The sequence below is a fragment of the Trachemys scripta genome, chromosome 4, assembly GCF_013100865.1.
Source record: "Trachemys scripta elegans isolate TJP31775 chromosome 4, CAS_Tse_1.0, whole genome shotgun sequence".
NCBI lineage: Eukaryota > Metazoa > Chordata > Testudines > Emydidae > Trachemys > Trachemys scripta.
In genome coordinates this window covers 113,621,732-113,643,453 of record NC_048301.1, presented here as the reverse complement: position 1 = coordinate 113,643,453, position 21,722 = coordinate 113,621,732, and the positions used below count along the sequence as shown (strand labels likewise).

Below are 21,722 nucleotides of genomic sequence, written 5' to 3'. Positions count from 1 at the left end.
AACACGTCGCAGCTGTGTCTATTAACGTTTGATTTTTGGCTAATATTGTCTTTGGCTTCCTGTCCAATATTTGAACTGATTAAGAACAGACATCATGGCAGTGGCACAGAATAAACGGCTTTTCCCTCCAATGGTGGCACTCTGTCCTCTCCTGGAACGGGGTCACCTCTGAGCGCCCCTCTCCAGGGGCTCCCTGATTCTGGAGGGACGGGGCTTTAATTTGATCAGTGTCATGGCCTCAGTGTTACTGAAATGCCGCAGCAGGTGTGAATTGAGATGGCGGGCTGCGCCGTTAACCCTGCCCTGCTGGCTTTGTAGCAGCAGAGGATGCGGGGTGAGGTGGGCACAGCGCCAGCCCATTTAGTGAAGCTCTTTGGCCAGTGGATGAGCATCCCCAGTGTGTCCATCATTCACCCCACAACCTGGGACCCTGTTCCCGTGGGTGTGGCTTACGGGTGCACTCCCCACCTTCGGCCTCCACTGATCTGTTCTTGGGCTGTCGCCTCCAATAGCACGGCATCCATCCTGCTCTGCTAACGAAGGCTTCGTTAGTGCCCTGCTAGCCTGTGGGGCGGCTGCCCCCTCCGGCAGCCTCCATCTCCCAGACAGGTAGCCCACCAGCCGGCTGAGTGCTTTGCAGGATGGGGACGCAGGGCTCTGGTGCCCAAAGGGGTCTGAAGGCACCTTCTGTTCCAGTGAGTGAGGAGCCAGCTCTCTTCTCCGCTGATGGAAAGGGGCAGCGTGGGCGGGAGGGACCCATTGCCCTGCAGGAAGTGGGTTCCAGGGAGGGGACCACACTCCGGGGTGATAGAGGGATTGAGCCAGGAAGGGCTCATTCTGTGTGGGGTAGCCCGGGGATTAGGGTATCGAACTCCATCTCCCCAAGGCCCTTCGTTCTGTGCTGCCCATGTCATCCCTGCATGGGCCAGAACCAGAGACCCTAGCTGACGCTGGAGAGGGACGTTTGTGGGGTTCCAGCATGACACGGGGATCAGTCTGGTCCCGTTTGGTGCCTCCCCACTTCCCCTAAGTCTGACCCTGGACAGATGGTGTCCTCTCCCGTGCGGGGTGGAGAAGTGATCCTTCCACATAAGCCGCGTTTCTCCCAGCTTTGAAATTCAGGGCACTCCAGCCCAGATGCTCCCATTGAAGTCAGTGGGAGTTGGGTGCCTAAATACCTTTGAGGTTCTAGACCCCCCAAGTCCCCATGCTTTACAGGCGTGAGAACACAGCTGGAATAACCCTGCAGACTAAGATCGACGTTCAAAAGGATTTTACACTCCCACCAAAGGCAGGTTTTTCCTTCTATCTCTGAATTTCTTTCTGTGTGTCTTCAACTAGTGAAATGAGATTTTTCCCAGGTAACTTACATGTTCTGTGTCCCTCACGCTCCAGGGAAGTCTGGGCAAGTTCTCTGGCCTGAGCTGTACAGGAGGTCAGACTAGATGATCACAACGGTCCCTTCCGGCCTTGCGACCTGTGAATCGGTGGAGTGTGTAGCAGCCCCAGCTGTGGCATGGCAGGGGACCTGGATGTTTAACCATAGCCAATATCCAGCGCCAGGTGCTGATGAGGCTGAAGTCCCACCAGGCGCCTGGGGAGCGTTTTGTCTTGGTGCTTACGCAGTCGGCTGGAGGGAAAGCAGCAGGCGTGATGCCAGCTAACATCTTTCATGATTTGGGTTTCTGTTTTGGCCCTCCCCCCATCTCCTTTTGTTTTAAAGCAGCAAAATGGGAAAGGGGGTGATGGGGAGGGGAGGAAAAGGAACAGTTCCATTAATGGAGGAATTCTGAGCACACAGAACATGGTTCCTTTCTGAAAGCTCCAGGGCACAGAAGTTTTGAACCTTTCCCCGAGAGATCGTTACTGCTCTGGGGCCCACTCTGGCCAGGCGGGGGTCAGACACACGGGGAGGTGGAAACTCCTGTGGGGGAGAGGGGGAGGGGCTGTTGTTTGTAAGAAGGACCTGCTGATCCTGCCTCTGTGGAAGGGTCCTAGGCGAGAGGGAGGTGGGAAGATGCTGCTCTTGCAGAGGGATGTTGGGGGAGAGAAAGGGATGGGCGAGAAAACAAAACCAGCAGTTCCAGAACTCGGTCCCTCCCCTCTCGGCTGCCTGAAAAGCACTTGTGCAATGTAGAGAGAGCCCCCAAGGAAAGCGAGCCGTGGGTGGGCGGGGGGACCGGTCAGCCAGCCAGGTGACACAGCCATTGGGATCCCACGAGACTGGCTGAGGGGAAGGCCAGGGGGCCTGCCACTATGGCAGTGGTGCTTAGCCATTGGTGAGACCCAGCCAAGACAGACAGGGCAGGGCTGCCTCCCATGAGTTCAGCAGGGTACATGGCCATGAGTGGGCAGCAGGCTCCCACATGAAGGTGGCCAGTGTGCCTGGCTCGTGGTGGGGAAGCAGGCCCCCAGTGGGGTGAGCAGAGGGGGCAGTTGGTCAGCAACAGCCGTGGGGGTGTCTGTTCTGTTTGGGGTTTGATCTCACGCTCCGCTCCATGGCACCTGGGCACCTCCACACAGGTGCGTTGTTTCCTTACGTGAGTTATCCCCCACTGTGTGCCCATGTTTCAGAAGCCTTTGAGGAGCACTGGGTGCGGCCATGCACTCTGCTGTGGGGAGACCAGGGGCTATCGGTCGGGGTGAGGTCTGGTTCACCCCCAGCAATGCCCTGCCTGGGAGGCAGGCAGCTGGGCTGCACAGCTCTGTGAGCCGTAGTTAACGTTTCTAAGGCCTTGGCTACACTTGCAGCTGTACAGCGCTGTGAGGTAAACCTGTCTTCATACAGCTGAGTAGGGAAAAGCGCTGCAGTCTGTCCACACTGACGGCTGCCAGGGCAGTGGTGTGGCCACACTTGCAGCATTTGCAGCTGTGTTGGGAACGGTGCATTATGGGCAGCTATCCCAGCATTCATGTGGCTGCAACGTGCTTTTTAAAAGGGGGGGTGGGGTGGATTGTGACAGGGAGTGTAGGGGAGAGAGAGAGTGCTTTTTGGAGCATGTCAGCTCTCTATTTTGCAAGTTCCGAACTCCCGGTCCCCTGCTCATTCATTTACTCACTCAAAGCAAGCTGCAAACTGTTTGCTTTTCTCTGTGGTACGAGCTTTGAAACCGGCACTTCCACATTCCTGCAGTGGGTCACAACAATGGAGAGGACTGGCCACTTGACAAGGTGATGAGTACAGCGCTGCAAGCGTTTACACTCACACCTGTGAGTCTAGCCACTCCGCGGCAGCTGTATTCCTCTCGGAGATGTGGAGTACCTGCAGTGGTGTACCCAGGGAGATACAGCGCTGCAAGTGCCCTGCCAGTGTGGACAGGGAGTGAGTTACAGCTCTGGGGGAGGCTTTACAGCGCTGTAACTTGCAAGTGTAGCCAAGGCCTAAGAGTGGCTGAGCTGGAAAATCCAGCTGGGGCCCTGGGTCAGTGGCAGGCTTGTTTCTCCCCCAGGCACCTGCTTCATTACTGACTGGCGGTGCCTAACCTGGGGAAAGGAGCCGCTGGAGCAGTCAGTCACTGGGGGACAGTGGCAGGGCTGCCGTGTGCGCATGAATCCCGGGGAGCTGCACGGGCAAGACAGTGACTGCCACTGAGCCGCAGGCCCAGCTGGCCTCAGGGGAACTGCCTCTGTCCTCCTTGCGACAAGCAGCCCTGCTGAGAGAAAGCAAATGCACTCTCCTCTGCAGGGCTAAACGGCAGCCCTGTGCAGAAAAGCCACCCAGGAAAGCGCAGCTCCAACTGTGTCCTTCTCAGTGTCAGAGGCAGGGTGGTGTCACCAGGACCCGGGAGGCAGGAACTCCCGAGTTCTAATCCCCCCCTCTGGCACTGATTCTCCTTCGGATCTTGGGCAAGTCACTCAGCCTCGTTTCCCCTGCCCGGAACCAGGGACGATGGATGTTAACAGGACAGGAAGACAGCTCTGAGTGTGTGAGATCCAGGAGAGAGCTCAGGAGCTAGCCTAACTTGGCCTCTTCACCCCACCCTGGGTTTGTTTGGAGGAGAGCGGCTAGCTGCCTTGGAAGTAATTGCAGGCTAGAGCTGCATGTGCCGAGAGGCGCTGGTGGGACCCTGGGCCTGTGCGTGTAGAGAGCACTTGATCTCTCTCCAGCGAGGTATCTCCATTCACAGGGGGCGTCCCAGGTATGTCCTGGGGGGATGAGCCCTTGTCCCTCGCAAGACTGGCTGTGATCGGTGAAGGGAATTACCCTTAGGAATGTCGCATGCTCTGTTAAACTTCCTGGACAGGACTCACGGGCTTTAGGCGCCATTATTAAAACCGACACTGAGGCTTTGGCTACACTCGCGGATTCACAGCGCTGCCGCGGCAGCGCTGTGAAGCGCGAGTGTAGTCGCGCCGCCAGCACTGCGAGAGAGCTCTCGCAGCGCTGTATGTACTCCACCTCTCCGAGGGGAATAGCTTGCAGCGCTGCGAGAGAGCGTGCAGCGCTGCAGGCGCTGATTACACTGGCACTTTACAGCGCTGCACTCGGGGGGGTGTTTTTTCACACCCCTGAGCGCAGCAAGTGCAGCGCTGCGAATTGCCAGTGTAGCCAAGGCCTGAGAGAAACCAGACTGCTCCAGGGCTGGGAGCTGAGCAGCAACCTAATGCCTCGCAGGCCGTCTGGGCAGCGGAGAGCCCATGGCTTTGGCACTAACCCACTGTGACTGTTCCCACTGCCTTTCAGACTGGGCTTAGTGCAAACTGGCCTTCCGCGAGCTATCCCCATCCCCAGGGACTGCAAGAGCATCCTCAGCTCAGGGGCCCTTTTGCTGAGCTCTGAGCCAGCAGCACCCCAGCCCTGGGGCTAATTTCTCTCGGGACGGAAGTTGGAGGTGGAGAGGAACGTCAGTGCGGCATGGGGAGCGGAGAGTGGGCATAGCGGAGAAGGTGAAAGGAAGGAGGGGACTCTGGGACTGACTGGCTAACAGCTCCAGTTGAGAAGGCCCATTGTGCTCTCTGGACTTCCCTCTGAAGGGCAGCTAATGCCAGACAGATCTGAATGGCTGCCTGTGCGCAGTGCCCCTCGCGCCTCCCCCCCGGCTCTGTGGGTCCATTGATCGTCCCTCGCACGCCGCACCGAGTGAAAGGACTCGCGGCGTAGATGTAAAAGGAAGGGACAGCGGCTGGACGGCGAGCTGGAGGGGGGTGGGGAGAGCTGCCAAGCGAGAGAAAAGAAATGAGATTGTCAGGGCTGGCTAATGACAGCAAGCAGAATAAGGGGACTTTAGAAGTTAATTTCCTGTTCCTGAGATGTGGTGTGGATGGTATTTCTGGCTCCATCTCCTAGGAGACACAAGGGGCTGCGCTGCCTCTGGAATACTAATGGGAGTAGGGCCGTGCACCGGGGAGCTGGGCGGGGGAGGCAAAGGCTGCTGAGAGCAGCAGGGAAGCTTTGGAATGAGTCCGGGGGACTTGGAGCCTCTGAGGGGGCAGCAAACACCAGCATGGGGCAGCATCTGTCCCTTCACTCTCAACTAGCCCCTCCGAGCGCCTGCCTCCTAACTTTGGCTGTGCCAGCAGCAAAGCCCAGCAATCTCAGCATGGCTGCGTTTGCACCGAGCACGGTCTGTCCTCTTGATTTTTCTCACTGGTAGCCCGTGGCAGCTGGGAGCTGCCAGGATCTGATGGGTTTTTTTGGGGGGGTGGGAGTAGGTGGGTGTCACATTTCAAGTGATGTTGCCATGCCGTGAAAACACCGTATCCTAGATTGCTATGGCTGCATGTGGTACCTGGGTGCTCACCAAGGCTCTGGTTGAGCCGTTCATGATCTCAGCTGGAGAGGCCACGTGCCCTCCTCCCCTACCATTGGGAATGGCCTGGGGTTTTCAGTTATGTTCAAATGAAGCCGTCTCCCTTGAGGCTGGGGGGGTCAGGTGGGAGCCGAAGACTCCCAGGGCTATGTGTGGGCATGGAGTTGTGTGGGGAGCCTGTCCAATGGGGATAGCACACTCTGATGCAGAGATCCAGAGCAGGTCAGGGCTCCCTCATCATCTCCTTGGGGTGGTATCTTGGTGGGAAGAGACAGGAAGACAAGCTGGTTGGGGGATCTCTTCCCCCACCCTCCTTCCCTGCCAAGACAAGATCACCAAGGACACCAGCATAGGCTGTAGCTGTGTTTGCAAGGGGACTAGAAAGAGAATCTCTCTTCAAACAGACCCTAGAGGCTTCTACTGGGGCAGGCGGTGGCAGGGGGAGAGGTGAAGGGAGCTTTCTACCAGGGGGAATGTGTGTTGCATTAGGCTTGCAAAAGACAAGCACACAGCAGGAAGCGAATTGCACTAGGGTGTTGGCATCACTGCTGGGGGGCTGTGTGGGCTGGGGGTCTGAGTGCACGCTGGGAGCCAGCAAATGGCAAAGTCTAATCCCAACCTTGAGCCTGCCTTGCTGTGTGGCTGGGACCCATCACTTCACCCTTCCTGGGTCTGCTGCTCCGTCTGTGAGGGGGGGAGGCTGCCTTCCTCCCAAGGATGCACTGGTGTTTGTATAATGCTTTGAACCTGCCAAGTGCCACCAGGCTGGTGCTCAGAATTACTGTCTAGGAGTCTTCTAATCCCACCGTGTGAGTTGGGTGCAGTGCACACATCAGACAGCAGGGGGCCTTGCCCAGGACCGGCTGCCGACTGGCTCCTTCCTGTGACTGCTGAGCAGGCTGGGAAAGGAGGAATGGCCAGGGTGTGGTGTTGGTCATACAGGATACGTCTACACTGCAACAAAGCACCAAACAACATCAAATCACCGAGCAACATGGATGCATCCCTGCTCTGGTCATTGGCATGTACCTGACTGTCTTTGCACACCAACGCCCCCGTCAGGACGTTAAAACCACCGGTGCAATGCCGGGAGCGTCCGTGTGGTCTGATCATTGACTTGTGAGATGTAAAACGACACTGAGCTTCCAATTAAAACAGTGCCGGTGTCATCAATCTCCACTAGCCAAGCTTGAGCGTGCAGGGCTTGTTAAAAAACTTGATGAAGTTCTTGACGCACTTCCTCAGTCAGATACAATAAACACTGACTCTGCCTGGTCGTCTATTAAGGAAATAGTGTTCAGTGTGTCTAAAGACGTCCTCGGCTTTGTGAAGAGGAAACATCAGAACTGATTGGATGAGCAACTCCTGACTTCCATTCCTGCTCTTCGCACCTTTTGAATAAACAACAAAAACTCATCTGTTAAAAAGATGGCTTATTCCCATACAGAATGCAGGGTGCGAGCTAAACTTTGCCACGGAAAGGGGAGCTGTTGGACAATGAAAGCCAAGCAGCTTCCAGAAGCGGCAGACCAAAAAGACTCCAAGCAGGTTTTTGCTGAGCTGAAGACCATGTGTGGCCCACCATCTAATGGTACCAGCCCTGTCTGGAGTGCAGATGCATCACTACGACTGACCAGTCGTGGGCAAATTCTGAAAAGATGGGCTGAGCACTTCTTCAATAAGGTTTAGAACTGGCCACTGGCCACCACCTCAGCATCAGCGCCTGGTGATCTTGAACAACTTCCAATTCCAGGCCCACTCTCAATCCTGCTGAACATCTCTGAAATATGGACAGCTGTCAAGCAAATGCCAAACGGCAAAGCAGCAGGTCCAGGGAGTATTCCTGGGGCGATCTTCAAATGTGGGGTCCACAAGCTGCTCAGGAAGTTCACTGGCCTCTACTTAAGATTTGGAGACTGGAGGCTGTGTCCCAGGAACAAATACTGTTCACTTGGACAAAAGGAAAGGCAATCATGCTTCTTGCAGTAACCATCCTAGCCTCTCGCTCCTTGCCAATGCAGGAAAGATGTTCGCCAGAGTCATGTTAATTGATCAACTCATGGTGCAAATGCTGCCTAAAAGCCAGTGTGGCTTCTGCATTGGGTGTGGTACTTCAGGCATGACCTTCGCGCTCTTCCAAATTCAGGGGAAATGTCATGAACAGAATCAAGAGCTATATGTCGTTTTTGTCGCTCTTACTAAGGCCTTTGATTGTGTAACTCGAAATGGCCTGTGGACTGCCCTCCAAGTTCAATTGCCCCGATTAGTTTGTCAACATTATTAAATCTTTCCATGCAGGTTCTTGTCCTTCACCCAGGCTGCTTCTCAGCTCCCTTTGTTGTCACCAATGGAGGAAAACAAGGCTGTGTTCTTGCTCCGACATTATTTAATATCGTGTTTGCAGCTGTTCTAATACATGCATTCAGAGACATTGATTGTGGCATTTATATGCAGTACCGTATGAATGGAGGTGTCTTGAATCTGCATTGCCTGCGTGTGAAGACAAAGGTTATGAAGATAATTATTCAGGGATTACTGCTTGCTGCTGATTGTGCTGTACTGGCCAATAACCTCAGGGACGTTTTTGCTTCCCAACTGCTTTGTGCATGCAGCAAATTGGTCAGCCTGCAGAAGACAGAAGCCATGGTCCAGCCTTGACAAGGAAGTACTGCATCTCCTCCAGTTGTGTCCATCAACGAGGTAATCGACAAGTTTTGCTGCCAAGGCAGTGTCATTTCATAAAATGCAGTGATTGCTGGCAACATTATGAAGCACACTGGGGCAACCAAGAAAGCCTTTGGAATACATCCGGGTCATCTCTGGAATAAAAATGGTGTCAGACTGTGTGTAAAAAAAAAAAAAAAAAAAAAAAAAAAAAGTTTTCCACACCATCATCATCACCGCACTCCTCTATGGCTGCGATACGTGGACTGCTTATCAACACCACATGGAATGCTTGGCCCAATTCCACCTACGATGTCTGCGGTGGATAATGGGAATTGAATGGCAAGTTTTGGTTCCAAACACTGAGGTCCTTGAGTGCTGTCACATCACCGGCATAGAAGCTTTCATGGTGAGCACGCAGCTGAGACATGCGCTCATGTGGGTTGTATGTGTGATGGCAGAATGCCGAAGGCCGTCTTTTTTATGGAGAATTGCAGAATAGAACAAGAAAACATTACAAAGACACTTTCAAGGCCAACCTCCAGTCTTGCAGCAATGGCCTCAACACCTGGGACCCCTTAGCCCACGACGAGACCCGATGGTGGCCGCTCTGCCACCGTGGACTGAAAGGCTTTGAGAGCCGGTGCATTGCTGCAGTCAAGGAAAGACGTACGAGGGGCATATTCATTTACAATTGTTTTTGCCTGTGGCACTTGCAGATGGGGGCTGCAGGTCCAAAATTGGTCTTCGGTCTCATCTCAGGATCTACAATAACTGACTGCAGCTCATCCGTCGAACTCAACAGGAGACTCCATCATCACGCTGCAGAAAAAGACCCACGGCAGCAAGTCTTAGAGCCTGGGTCAGCTGACTGGGGCTTGCGGGGCTGGTGCTACGGAGCTAAAAATAGCAATGTGGGCATCCCTGCTCGGGCTTGGAGACCCTTCCCCCTGGTGGGCTCCAGCCCGAGCCCCACCATCTACACTGCTGTTTTTAGCCCTATAGCTTGAGTCAGCTAACCCAGGCTCTGAGACTTGGCACCACAAGGCTTTTTTTCCCCAGTGTCGACATGCCCGTGCGGGGCCCGGTGTAGATGTGAGGAAGCCAGGCTTGTTCTGCTCCCTGTGTACAATCCAGGAGGGGATCCTGCCGCCCAGACTGGGGGAAAATCTCTCACCCACAAAACTCATGCTTGGCTAACCCTGGAGGTGGGATGCTGGAGCAGTGCCCACACCTATAGCAGCTAAGGAGTCCCTGCCCGTCCACCCCCCTCCCCTTCCCAGAGCAGAGCAGGCCTGCCAGGACCAGTGCTGCCAGGATACGGGCCTGCCTGGACCTCTGCCCGGCCCTTGAACTGGACCCCCAGCGAGGGTCAGCCCGGTTCAGTTGCGCTCCTCCCAGTACCTTTGCTGGGCAGGATCCTCGAGGGGCGTCCTCCCTAGTGCTAAAGGCTCTGCAGGCCTAGCCGCACTGTTGGGCTTGATCCCTCATTTGTTCTGGTGCAAATGGCGTCTCGCTGGGAGCTGGGGCAGCTGACTGGCTGTGAAAGGCGCAGGAGAGCAGGGAACGAGGCCCTGATGGGCGCTGGATTGGCACTTGTATTAATAACTTACAAGAAGGGCTAGAGGGTCCAGCGCCCTCGATAAGGGCAAGGGGAGTGGAAAGCAGTGAGGTCTGGCTGCAGCCGGTAGAGCCAGCCAATGTGACTCCGAGGGCGGCCGGGGAGCTGAACCTCTGAGTGAGAAGGTGACGTGTGGGAACTTGGTGCTCTCTGCTTGGTGCCTCACGCTGGTTTCCAATGACCTCTCTCTAGTCTATGGCCATTTAGTTCTCTCCTTATCAGGTGCATTCATGGAGCAGAGCATCAAACTCAGCTTTATGTTGGTGATCATGGGTTCTAAGCACCCGCCTCATACAGTTCTAGGCAGTTCCACAATTGGCTCTGCTATGTGAAAACAAACTCCTCACTCCCTTGCCTCCTGCCCGTCGTGGGCCCTCACTTTCCCCTCCTAGCGATCCTGATTGGGTTCCAGATCTTCCTGTTCATTGGAAAGGCTCGGAGGTGTCAGTTACACGGGTCGGGGGGGTGGAGGGTGCATTAGTGAACAGCTAATCCATTTTCAAAATCCTTGCTATGTTATTCTTGGGAAGCAGATTATTTTAATGCTGTAAGTAGAGACTTTTATAAACCTCCCTTTGCTCAGCAGAGCAGAAGGATCAGTATAAAAAAAACGCTGGAGGGAAATTTTTAGCTTGGAAATAATTATTGTGCCGCACTGTCACGGAGCAGTTTGAGAGCTCTGCTGTCAGGGATGCTCTGGGAACTGGACACCTGACTCTGGGCTCCTTTTGAGAGCCTGCTTCGAAGCTCTCCACTCCAACCAGAGTCAAGGGTTGTTTTGGTGTCAAGTATCAGGGGGTAGCCGTGTTAGTCTGTATCTACAAAAACAACAAGGAGTCTGGTGGCACCTTAAAGAGTTCACTCTATGCATCCGAAGAAGTGAGGTTTTTACTCACGAAAGCTTATGCCCAAATAAATCTGTTAGTCTTTAAGGTGCCACCAGACTCCTTGTTGGTTTTTTTTTTTTAAGGGTTGTTTTGCCACTCACTTAAGTGGAAGCAGTGGCAGAGTTGGGCCTGGAACCCCAGAGTCCTGCCCCCCGGTCTGACCGCTAGACGCACATCTGGACAGGGGGTCTCCCCGTCTAGTGGAATGGAGCTGGAGCTCCAGCCCCACCCGGGCTGGTGAGAGGAGACCCGGTGGGCAGCGTGTGCTTTCCTGTGTGAAGCCTGAGCCTTGACGCTTCAGAGAGAGTTTGGGGGCTTGTCTGGTTTTTGGGTGTGAATGGGGAGGGTGGCAGCCCCCCACGGATCCCCGGCTCAGAGAGAGTCTCTGCTGTTCCCCCAGCACCTCCGAGGCCGGGGTTGGGACTAGGATTGATTCCCGGAGCGGACAGCCCTTTCCAGGCCACTTAACATGAGTGAGAGCTGTGTTTGCAGTGTCGTCCTCCCCGGAGCAATTGATTGAGTCCTTCCCTCCTTCAAGTGTGGTAAATGTGAGCTTGAGTGATGGGGGCTCTCCGGTAAAGAGACTCGCTCCTGCAGGAGAGCTCTCTCCTGCCAATATGCAATTACAGAGCCAGGCTGGCTGCTGTGGCCAAGCCTTCCCCAGCAGGCTGAGAAACCCTCTCCAGACCCTGGCTGGATGACTGCCCCCCTTCCTCAGTGCTACTCGTGTTGCCTAGGGAGCCCCACGAACCAGGGAGGGGCCTGAGCCCCATCTGCATTGGATCCAGCTGTCCCCATAGGCCCCAGGGAGCCTGGATCTAAGGTTCTGGTTCAGTCCCATCTCTACTGCAGATCTGGGACCTATAGAGACCACAGGCCCTGTCCGGCCACACTCAGCCTCCTGCAGCAGATCGCTTGGCGTCCTGGTGGAGTGTGGCATGCTGGGAAAGCAAGCGTTGCCTCCACAGGCTGCGCCTGTCGGGGTTAAGGCTCAGGGCGGGTGCCCAAGGTGTGGCCCTGAATAGCGTTTGGGGCTCTGTCTTGACGCTGGGCATGGGAGCTGGTTTAGGAGACCCCCTCTGGATGGGAAGGAAGCAGATCAGAAAGGACTGGAGCCCCGTGGGATCCCACAGGCCCAGTCCCCTCTAGCCCCAAACCGGATCTGCTGTTTCCTCTTCATTTGGCTCGCTACTGAAGGGAAAGGGGGAATTTCGAGCCCCAGGCTGCACCTGCCTCTCTAGAGTCAGATGTGCTTAGTGTGGTGGCTGCCGTGCCATGGCGGGTTTGATGTGCCACCCCTGCTGCTCCCTTCTCCCTGGAAGCCTCTCGGGTTCAGGATGAGACACAAGGGACTGAGGGAGAAACCCGCTGGGGCCTTCCCCGCTCACCGTCTCCAGGGTGGGGCGAACTTCCCAGTGTAGGGTGCTCAGAAGGGGCTTAGGGGCAGGGCTGGGATTGTCCCACTTGACCTCAGCGATCGGGGCCCGTGTGTGGGGGCAGCCGTGGCAGTCGCCCTTGCAGGGTGTGTCCTGCACCCAGGGGACAGGAGTGTCGGTTGAGGGCTGTGTGAGCGCCCCAGCCCGAGCCCTGCACTCCTGCCACCCCCAGGGTTGTTGGGGCCAGGGGATCTGGCTGTGGGCATGGGTGGTGGTGGTGTGGATGCTCCGAAGCCAGGGGTTGCCGGGGAATCTGCTGCGTGCCTCGCTGGGGATAGCTGGGGGAGAAACAGGAGTGTTAGAAGAGATGCTGCAGTGCTGTGGGGCAGGCGGGGCTTGGCCAGCCAGCTGCACAGGGGCCCTGCTGCCTCATCTCTAGGGGCTGGGTGCTCAGCCATGGAGCCAGGAGCCTGCAGCTCAGCCCTGCTCTTACGTCAGGGCTGCAGGCTGGGCTGCCTTAGGTGTAATTAAAGCTGACACTGATGAGCCGCTGCAAGCCGTTAGGCACAGCTGTGGTGAAGGGAGCCCTGGCCAAGAGCAGTGCCCCCTGCCTCCTCCCCAGCCCCGGGGCCAGCCCCGCTGTCTGCCAGGCACATGCCTCTTGGGACCAGGGCAATCCCTTCCCCTGCAGCCCCACTCCAGGCGAGTGCTCACCCCCCGGAGACACATGCCCTCTGCCCTATGCTGCCTGGGCCCTGGGGCGCCCCTCTCTCCATCAGCTGCGCTAGCCCTGCCCTGGCTGCATGCTCTGTGCCATCACCTGGCCCTGATACTCCCCCAGCAGTGTCTGATGTGAGGTGCTGGGGGCTCCCCCTCCAAGGCTGTGGCAGGGCCAGCAGTTGACAGCAGCTTCTCCGGGCGGGGCATTGAAAGCTATTCAGTGGGGCCTGGGTATTGCCACTTGTTCCACATTCTGCTTCTCTTGGTGCCCCCTGTTTGCCCAGCCCAAAGGCTGAGACAGCCCAGGGCAGATGGGTTAAGCTGACGGCCCAAGCCCGGCTGGTGGTCTGAGGAAGCATTTGTGGTAGCCACTGAGCTCAGACCTCGCCTGCAGAGAGCAGTCGGGACGCAGCAGCTCTGACCCAAAAATAATCTCAGAACTTGTAAAAGTTCCCAGGGCCCCAGGACCACATCCTGGCCCAGCCCAGCCTTAAATGGGACCAGGACACACATAACTTATTTGGCAGCTTGCGCTCAGCAGAGACCACCACAGAAATAGCAGGGGATCTGGGGCCAGTTTAGGGGCCACTGGCAAAGCCGTGGGGTGGGGAGGTAGCAGGCTACAGCTGGGTTTCACAGGTAGAGCTGGGTGGGCCCTGGGGCTGGGATAACTGGGGGGGGGGAAAGGGGCTGCAGGTCAGCACCGAGGTTCATGGGCAGAGCTGGGGCAGGGGCCGGAGCTGGGATAGCTGGCAGGGCAGGGGGGAGGGCTGCAGGTCAGGCCTGGGGTGCATGGGCAGAGCTGGGTGGGGCCCAGGGCTGGGATAGCTGGGGGGCTGCAGGTCAGCACTGGGGTACATGGGCAGAGCTGGTGCAGCATCTCACTGGTGCCCCTGGGTGCTCGGAGAGGGCATGAGCTGCATAGCTTTTCTGCGTGCAGTTCTGGTCGCCCCAGCTCCAGAGAGCTATATTGGAATTGTTAAAGGTACAGAGAAGGGCAACAGAAATGCTGGGGTCTGGAACAGCGTCCGTGTGAGGAGAGATTCACAGCTAAGGTAGAGCCCATCAGTTGGTGTAGAATTGGGATTATGTTTTCCAAAGTGCATTACTTTACATTGCTCAACACTGAATTTCATCTGCCATGTTGTTGCCCAGTCACCCAGTTTAGTGAGATCCCTTGCATCTGAAGAAGTGAGGTTCTTACCCACGAAAGCTTATGCTCCCAATACTTGTGTTAGTCTCAAAGGTGCCACAGGACCCTCTGTTGCTTTTTTGAGATCCCTTTGTAACTCTCTGCAGTCTGCTTTGGACTTCACTATCCTGAGTAATTTGGATAATCTGCAAATGTTGCCACCTCATTTCTTACCCCTTTTTCCAGGTCATTTGTTAATACGGTGCCCTGATCTCAGGACAGACCCCTGGGGGACCCCGCTATTTACCTCTCCATTCTGAAAACTGACCATTGATTCCTACCCTTTCTTTCCTATCTTTTAACCAGTTACCGATCCATGAGAGAACCTTCCCTCTTATCCTAAGGACTCTCCAGCTCCTTCAGACCCCCACTCCTAACTGGCAGCCTTGGATTCTCTTAGCCGCTTGACAAGGGCCTATGCCCTATCCTGGTGCCTGCTGGATACACAGAGCCGCATACCCCCCCAGGCGCTAGTGCCTCTGAGAATCAGGTCATTGATTTGGGTGTCCCCCATGTGGCACCCAAGTCTGAAAATGTCAGCCAGGTCTTTTCTGTGGTGCTGGGAGGAAAGTGGCAGCTGCAGGGGGAACAGACTGGCCCTGGCTATGAACGGGGCTGTGGACTGAGCCCACGGCTGATACAGGTGGTGGTGCTGGTAGCTCAGACCTAGGCGCTCCTTGGCACTGCGCTGTGGGGCAGAGTCCCCTTCCCATCTCCCCAGGGCTGCAGTGGGTGGGTGGGTGTTGGCTTGCCGGCCAAGGTGCTCCAGTCTCATGCACCCCCGCTGCATCTGTTTGTTGTTTGCAGATGGCGAGAGGCTGGGCGAGGTGACAGATGCTGGCAGGCGTGTGGCCGGGGCCCGGGCGGCAGCTCAGCAGAGAAAGGCCGACGACTCCAGCGAGAGCCGGGAGGATGAGCAGATGGTAATCACAGGCTGGCCTGTCTTTTCTCTCTCTCTCTCTCTCTCTCTCTCTCTCTCTGTTAAATGGGAAATGAGTTCCTAGCGGCTCCGGTTCTAGGCTGGAGGCGCCTGGGGGGCTGGAGCCGTGTGCATGCTGGGGGAGGGGGCCGATGCACCTTGGGATCACCCTGCATGGCTTCCTGCTGCCTCTGGAGCTGGACTGGCAAAGGGATCTCCCCACTGACACTGCCCGGACCCAGAGGGCGCCCTGAGGGAGGCAGGGGTCCTGTGAAGGGAGAGGGGATAGCCCTGGTGGGAAGCCCGTGGTGGGAGTTTGGGGCGGCCCATAGGATGGCCCTGGTGGGAAGTACAAAACAGATGTCCTTAGGGGACTGTGCTGTTGAAGCTACGTAGACGTGTGTGTGTGTTGGTCCGTATGGGTCAATCCCCCTGGCGACGTGTGTGAGGATCTCTGACGGGATCCCTGGGTCGGAACGCCCACCGCACTGTCTGGGGTCCCCATGAGGAGCCCTCTTGGCAAGCACATGGCAGGAGGTGTGGGGGAGCCCCCCCTTGGCGTCACCCTGTTGGGAAGGGCAGAGTAGGGGAAGGGCACCGCTCGGCCGGTCAGGGCACAGGGGAGTTGGCCTGCCCTAGGAAATAACACAAGGTGGGGAGCAGGGAGGGGGCTGTGGCAGTGGGGTTGGGTCTCCAGGTGGCCTTGCCCCTTTGGAGGGTGTTGGGGCCAGCCCATCGGATGGAGCCTGGGGGTGTGTGTGGTTGAACTGGACGTGGCCCTACTCCCGCTGGACTCTCCGGGGCCAAGAGCCCGGCTGTCATCTGAGCACAGTGAGCCGCTCCTGACAGCGCGAGGAGTACGTTGGATCTGGCTCACTCCTCCAGGACCGTGCCGTCAGAGCTCAGGCAGGCTCCGAGCCAGGCTTGGCAGCGCGGTAGCCTAGCGGAGGGAAAGCTCATATTTCACTGCCTGACAGTGATACTTCATTTCCCCTCACTGCGATAACGGTGACAGTGACCGATCGCTGCCCCTTTCCTGAGGCGTTGGCAGCCACGGGACATGAGGGAAGCAGCAACAGCACTGGCATGGCAGTCATGTGGCAGCAATTAGCACAGGGTGTGGAAAGGCTGGCATGCCACACGCAGAGACCTGGGCCAATGGAGTCCTGCGCTGGGCCAGTAGCTGGAGCCCCCAGTTAACTGCAGGCTCGGAGGGAAGTACAGGACAAAGCAATGGACCATCTACCACCAAGGCCAGTTCCAGGTGGTTTAGATACCAGGGCCAGCCCCACCTCCCTCCAGAATGCAGCTGATCTGAACAAATCAGGCTGGGGCTGTTTCTTCCTGGCCAAGCTGCTGCCCTGAAGCATGAGGATTGAGCGCTCTTGAAATGCTGATCCTGGTACAAAAGTCCAGCCTGCTCCTCTGCCCTTTGCAGAGCCTTCATGTGGGGCTGCCATGATTAAAGTGAGTCTGTAGCATCCTCTCTGCCACACCCTGACAAGCGGAGACAGTGAGAGATTGGTATGATTTGCAGGTCAGCCAGGGAGCAGGAATAGAACCCAGGTGTCCGGACACCCAGTTCCCTGCTGTATCCACTAGACAAAGTAAACCTTTGTTGGATGTTCCTAAGTGGTTTCCAAACCATCAGCCTTGCCCTGCTGCAGGGAGTCGCACCGGTTTCTGATAAATGGCACAACAGAGATTTCCTTTTTAGCCGTATTTCGTGTGTCACCTCTGTTGAATCGTACGCCCCTTTGTGTTCTGGAGTCGGGGCAGTAGGAAAGCATGCTTGGCGTGGTCTATCCCAGCTATTTCCCCTCATCCTTTTCACCCTGACCAGCCCTGCTGTCTCCATCGCCTCCTGCCTGACCCCTCCCCTTCCCTTGGAGGCTCTGCCTGCATCTGTTCCCTTCTGTGCTGTTTGGAGAGGAAGGACCAGCCCTGATGGCGCTGGGCAAGGTGTGGGCACCGCTTGGTCTCAGGCCATGGAAGCAGCTTCGGCGCCCTTCTCTGTCCCATGCTTGCTGGCGGGGGGAGCGCCCCTGAGGCACTAATGGCTGATCTCCCTTAGGGGGATGGAAAGAGGTCAGAGCTGAACACTTAGCCTCTCTGTGGCTTTGGCCCCTGTCTCGTCTCGGGGACGTCATTGGAGCACAGGCGGCTGTTAAGTGGGACCCAGCCAGCGGCCCTGGGTGGCTGCTTCTCGCTGCCCCCCCCAATAGCCCTCATGTGGCTACACCCTTCCCTCTGGCCACTGAGAGGCGCTCCAGCTCTGGCCCCTGTTAGAGGCTGAGCAAGCCCAGGTAGGAGGGGGAAGTAGCTATAGCAGTGGGTTGTGCCCCGCCAGCACCCAAGGGCATCGTGCCTGCCTTTGTCCTGTGCAGGCGGAATGTGCCCGACAGCAGGGCTCCTTCGTGCCTCCCGCAGTGCGGCCAGGGCTCTTCACGCCACGCCACAGCCCCTGGCATGGGGATCTGTGTGGTGCTGCCCTTCCCCAGCCACACACATTGAACTCCAGAGCATAGATTGGGTGCTATGCATGGGCCCCTTCCTGCCCCCGGCTCTCTGCCCCCAGCCCCTCTGCTGAGCCCAGGCAGCCAGGGGGTGATCTCTTGGTGCACGTTCTCCCTGGCTGTGTGAGAACAAGGAGGTTTAGCTTAAAAATGGCTCCTGCAGGGGTTACCGAGGGAACTGAAATAGCTCCTGAGCTGGGTGCGGAGACAGGGCCACCAGGGGAGATCGCGGCCTCGGTTTTGGCTGCAAAGGTTGCCAATGCTTTCCCAAGAGCTGCGGCCCGTCAGACGGCACTAGCCGGGCTCCAGAGAGGAAGCGGTGCTGTCATAGGGTGCCCCGCCAGGGCGTTCTTGAGCAGAAAACCCTGTGAGCGTTTCTTGCCCCATCATCTGACCGTCTCAAACCGCTTTGCAGTCCCTACTGACCTGTGGGAGGGTGCAGCTCTCCCAGCCAGCCAGGGGTTCTCCCTGCTTTGATCTGAACCCAACCTGCCCCTTTGAAAAGCAAAGCCAGGCTGACCCTAGGGATTTGCCCCATTCCAGCTGTTGGGTACCTGCGCTGATGCCCCCGCTAGCGCAGCCAGGCTGAGCGGCGGTTGGTGCTGGCGGAGCTAAGGCTTGCTTGAAGTGGTGGTTCGCTGTAATTGTGATTGTAATGGTGGATCTTGTCTGTGCCGGGGGCGGGCTGCCTCAAGGCAAAGCCCCATTGCCTGTTCTCCATCTTCCCATCAGTTCAGTGGTGGTGGCCCCCCGAGCGAGGCCGGGAGGGGCATCTCGCAGATCACCAGAGCCTTGCCACATATGAACATAACACGCCCATCTTCCCGCCAGCACTGAAAGCAAACAGGAGAGTTGTCCCTGCAGCAGCGGCCAGCTCAGGGGAGCCAGGCTGTGAATTGCTGCCTCTGTCAGTGCAGGGAGGGGGAAAGTTCCCTGGTTGGAAAGAAAAACAGCCACGGCTGAAATAGCTCCCTAGATCCAAAGCAAACCAATCGGGCTAAAAAAACAGAGATGGAAAACTGGAGCCCGGAGCGGTTTAAACTCGGCGGCGTGTTAATTACAGAGGCTGCCGTCCACAGGCAGCTCCTTATAGCTAGGGCAAGGCATGACTGCTGGTGCCCAGCCCCTCCTCTGGCAGAGCCCCTCGCTCTCCCGAGCCATGGCACGGAGCCACCGCGGCCCCGCTGTGCCAAGGAACAGAGAAGCTTTTATCTGCTACAGCTCAGCCGCCCGGAGCGGTGGCCGGGGAGTGGAGAGCCATTTATTTGGGTTTCCTGACCGTGTGCTGCTAATGAGAGCCAGCTGCATGCTAGGCAGTGATGAGATGGAGAGAAATAGGCTTGGTGGATGCGGCTTCCCCCCTTTGGTGTGTAGGAATCCAGCACCGGTACCACATGGATGGATCCCACCCATCATCTCCCCACTCTCCCAGGGCCCATGCCACGGGGCAGGGGGCACCGAGCTTGTGGCACCGCGGAGCTCTCACCATCCCCGGGGACCCCAGCGAATCCTCCAGAAATCAGCACGGAAGTGCCACTGAGTTTTGGAACCAGCGTGAGAGGGACTTGGATGGCGCTAGTACCAGCTGCCTCCTCCTCTGCCCTGCGCTGACACCTTCAAACCTCCTCCCCATCCCCCCCAGCAGCACATCTTCTACAGGCCGCTCTGGAATTCGGGTAAACTTTCCAAGGGAGCGGAAGGAATTCTTCCTTTCAAACAATCAAAGCCTAATTATGCCGCCTGTCTAATCACGTTTTCAGAGGGCATTGTTCCCCTCCTCTGGGGCTTCAATTAGTTCGTTTAGACAAAGTTTGCTAATTACTTCCGTAGTGCCATGCATCCTAATGGGCTCCTCTTTGTTTATAGCATTTATCTGCCACCGCCTGTCTCCCCTGGCTGCCACACGCTTCGCTCAGGCGTGTGATGTACTTGTTACCTTCCTTGCTGGCCACAGCAGTGCCCTCCCCGGCGTCTCCAGGGGCTGCCCTCTTGCGTGGTCCCTTCAGCCTCTGCGTCCCGGTGCGCTCAGGGAACCTTTGCTCACTGTACCCCAGCAGCAAGGGTCTCTGGACAAGCAGGGGCTGGAGAGGAAGGCTGGCCTTGGGAGGTCTGGGTTTGATTCCCACCTCTGCCACAGACTCCCTGAGTGCCCCAGGGCAAGTCACTGAGTGTCTCTGTGCCTCGGTTCCCCATCTGTAAAACAGGGCTGGTTTGTCATGTCTTCTGGTCCTTACTGTGCAGTGTACAGGGCCTGGCGTGATGGGGTTCCCAGGACAGCCTGGGCTCTTGGCATGCCTACAAATAACGAATAGCTCTGTATCATTAATTCCAGTAGCACATGGAGGCCCAGATCAAGATCAGGGTCCGGCTGTGCCAGGCGCTGCACAGACACAGATTAAAAGACTAGGACACCCCCAACACTACTTCATTTTCCTCTCCTCTCTCCATCTTTTCTCCTCCTCCCTACTTCCTTCACATCCCTGCTCTTGCTATCTTCCTGCGTCCGAGTCCCCGTGCCAGGGCACCACTGCCACACCTCACATCCCCAGCTGTGAAATGCCTGGCACCTGCATGGGTGTATCTCCGTAAACTGGTCAGGGCGCCCAGCATGGGCTAGTACCCGGCACGCAGGGCTGGGAGATGCAGGCTATCAGACGGATACAGCCAGGGACTCGCTCAGTGACCTTGGGCAAGTCACTTCTCCCCCTCCATGCCCATCTTTGTGCTGCCGGTGGACGGCCCGAGTGTTCCTAGTCCCTCCCAAGGCAGGTTGTGTCAGGAGCAGGGAGAGTTCTGGAGAGGGGCTGATTGGAGCTTTCCTCTTCCCTGCCGCACTCAAGAGCAGGATGCTATTTTTTCCCTCCTGTCCATTTTTCTTTGCCGCCGTTAGAATCACAGGTGCCCAGGTAATTAAATCAGACCCGCAGCATGCAGCCTGCCAGGGGGCAGTATCAGCAACTGCACGGTCACTGGGAGGGGGGGAGTCTAGACAGACTTACCCCGGGGCCATCGTTATGAGGGGCTGTGCACTCGGCTGGGAGCTGAAGCTAGACAATTCAGCCTGGCAAGAAGGCGTCCGTTTTTACCAGCGAGGGTAATTAATCCCTGCAACAATTTACAGAGGTTTGTGGTGGATTCTCCATCACTGGCCATTTTAAAGTCCAGGTTGGCGGTTATCCTGAAAGTTCTGCTCTAGGAATATTCTAGGGCAGTGCTTTGGTCTGTGACATACAGGAGCTCAGCCCAGATGATCACAATGGGCCTTTCTGGCCTTGGAATCCATGAATCTGTGCTCCAAAGGCTCGGAGGACACTGACCAACAGCTGGGGTCTCCCAAAAGCCCCCAAGAATGTCAAGTGGGAGGCGATTAATAGGCCCTAGAGAGGATGAAAGAAGAAACCACTGGCATCCAAAGGGAAGGGGAAGAACTCAGAGCATTTTATGTTTCCTGAAGACCTCCCCTTCTCCCATCGTTAGTTCACTCCAAGGCATTTATCTCTGATTCCCCTGAGCCATGCTGCCTTTGGATCCCCTGTTCCACTGCTTGCTTCTAAATCACTGCAGAGCCAGACGGGAGTGGGTAATATAAACGAGACCTGCTTCAAAAACCTGCCCCGCTCTCCGCCTTCACTTCAGCAATCTCCTGCTCTGGGAGCAGTCTGGCTGCTGGATTCACCCACCCCTGGGGTCCATGTGTGCAGAAGAGTCCCCAGTCCATAGCAAACCTTCTGGTCTCTTGCCGCGGTGTAGCTGACTGAACGTGCACCGGGCAGAGGGTTTGGTGCCAGAGAGGTTTCTGGTGGGCAACGTCCCTTCAGTGGCGCTGTCTCTCCTGGGGTTGTTACCATGGATTGGGCTTTAATTTTTGCAAGGTGCCTTTGGAGATGCTGTAGATCTGCCTGTCGGACATGGTGCATGGGGAATGGCCAGGCATGCAGGTGCCGTCTGTATGCACCTGACACCTCTGTCTCCAGCCGGGGAGGATGGGAGCACGACTGATCGACAAGGAGTCTCATCTGCAGACGTCCCAGTTGCAAGCTGGACTCCAACCCAGGCGCCAGGCCCATGAGTTGAACT

General features: G+C 56.7%; 1 protein-coding gene across 2 annotated transcripts in view; it reads left to right on the top strand.

Annotated features, from left to right (window-relative positions):
• The window catches only part of B4GALNT4 (beta-1,4-N-acetyl-galactosaminyltransferase 4), a 120,372-nt gene that overhangs the window by 49,748 nt on the left and 48,902 nt on the right, over window positions 1-21,722 (top strand). For both annotated transcript variants that reach the window (XM_034770472.1, XM_034770471.1), the window contains exon 2: window positions 15,018-15,133. In XM_034770472.1, the coding sequence (XP_034626363.1) occupies window positions 15,018-15,133 (116 nt within the window). The remainder of the gene's footprint in view (window positions 1-15,017; window positions 15,134-21,722) is intronic.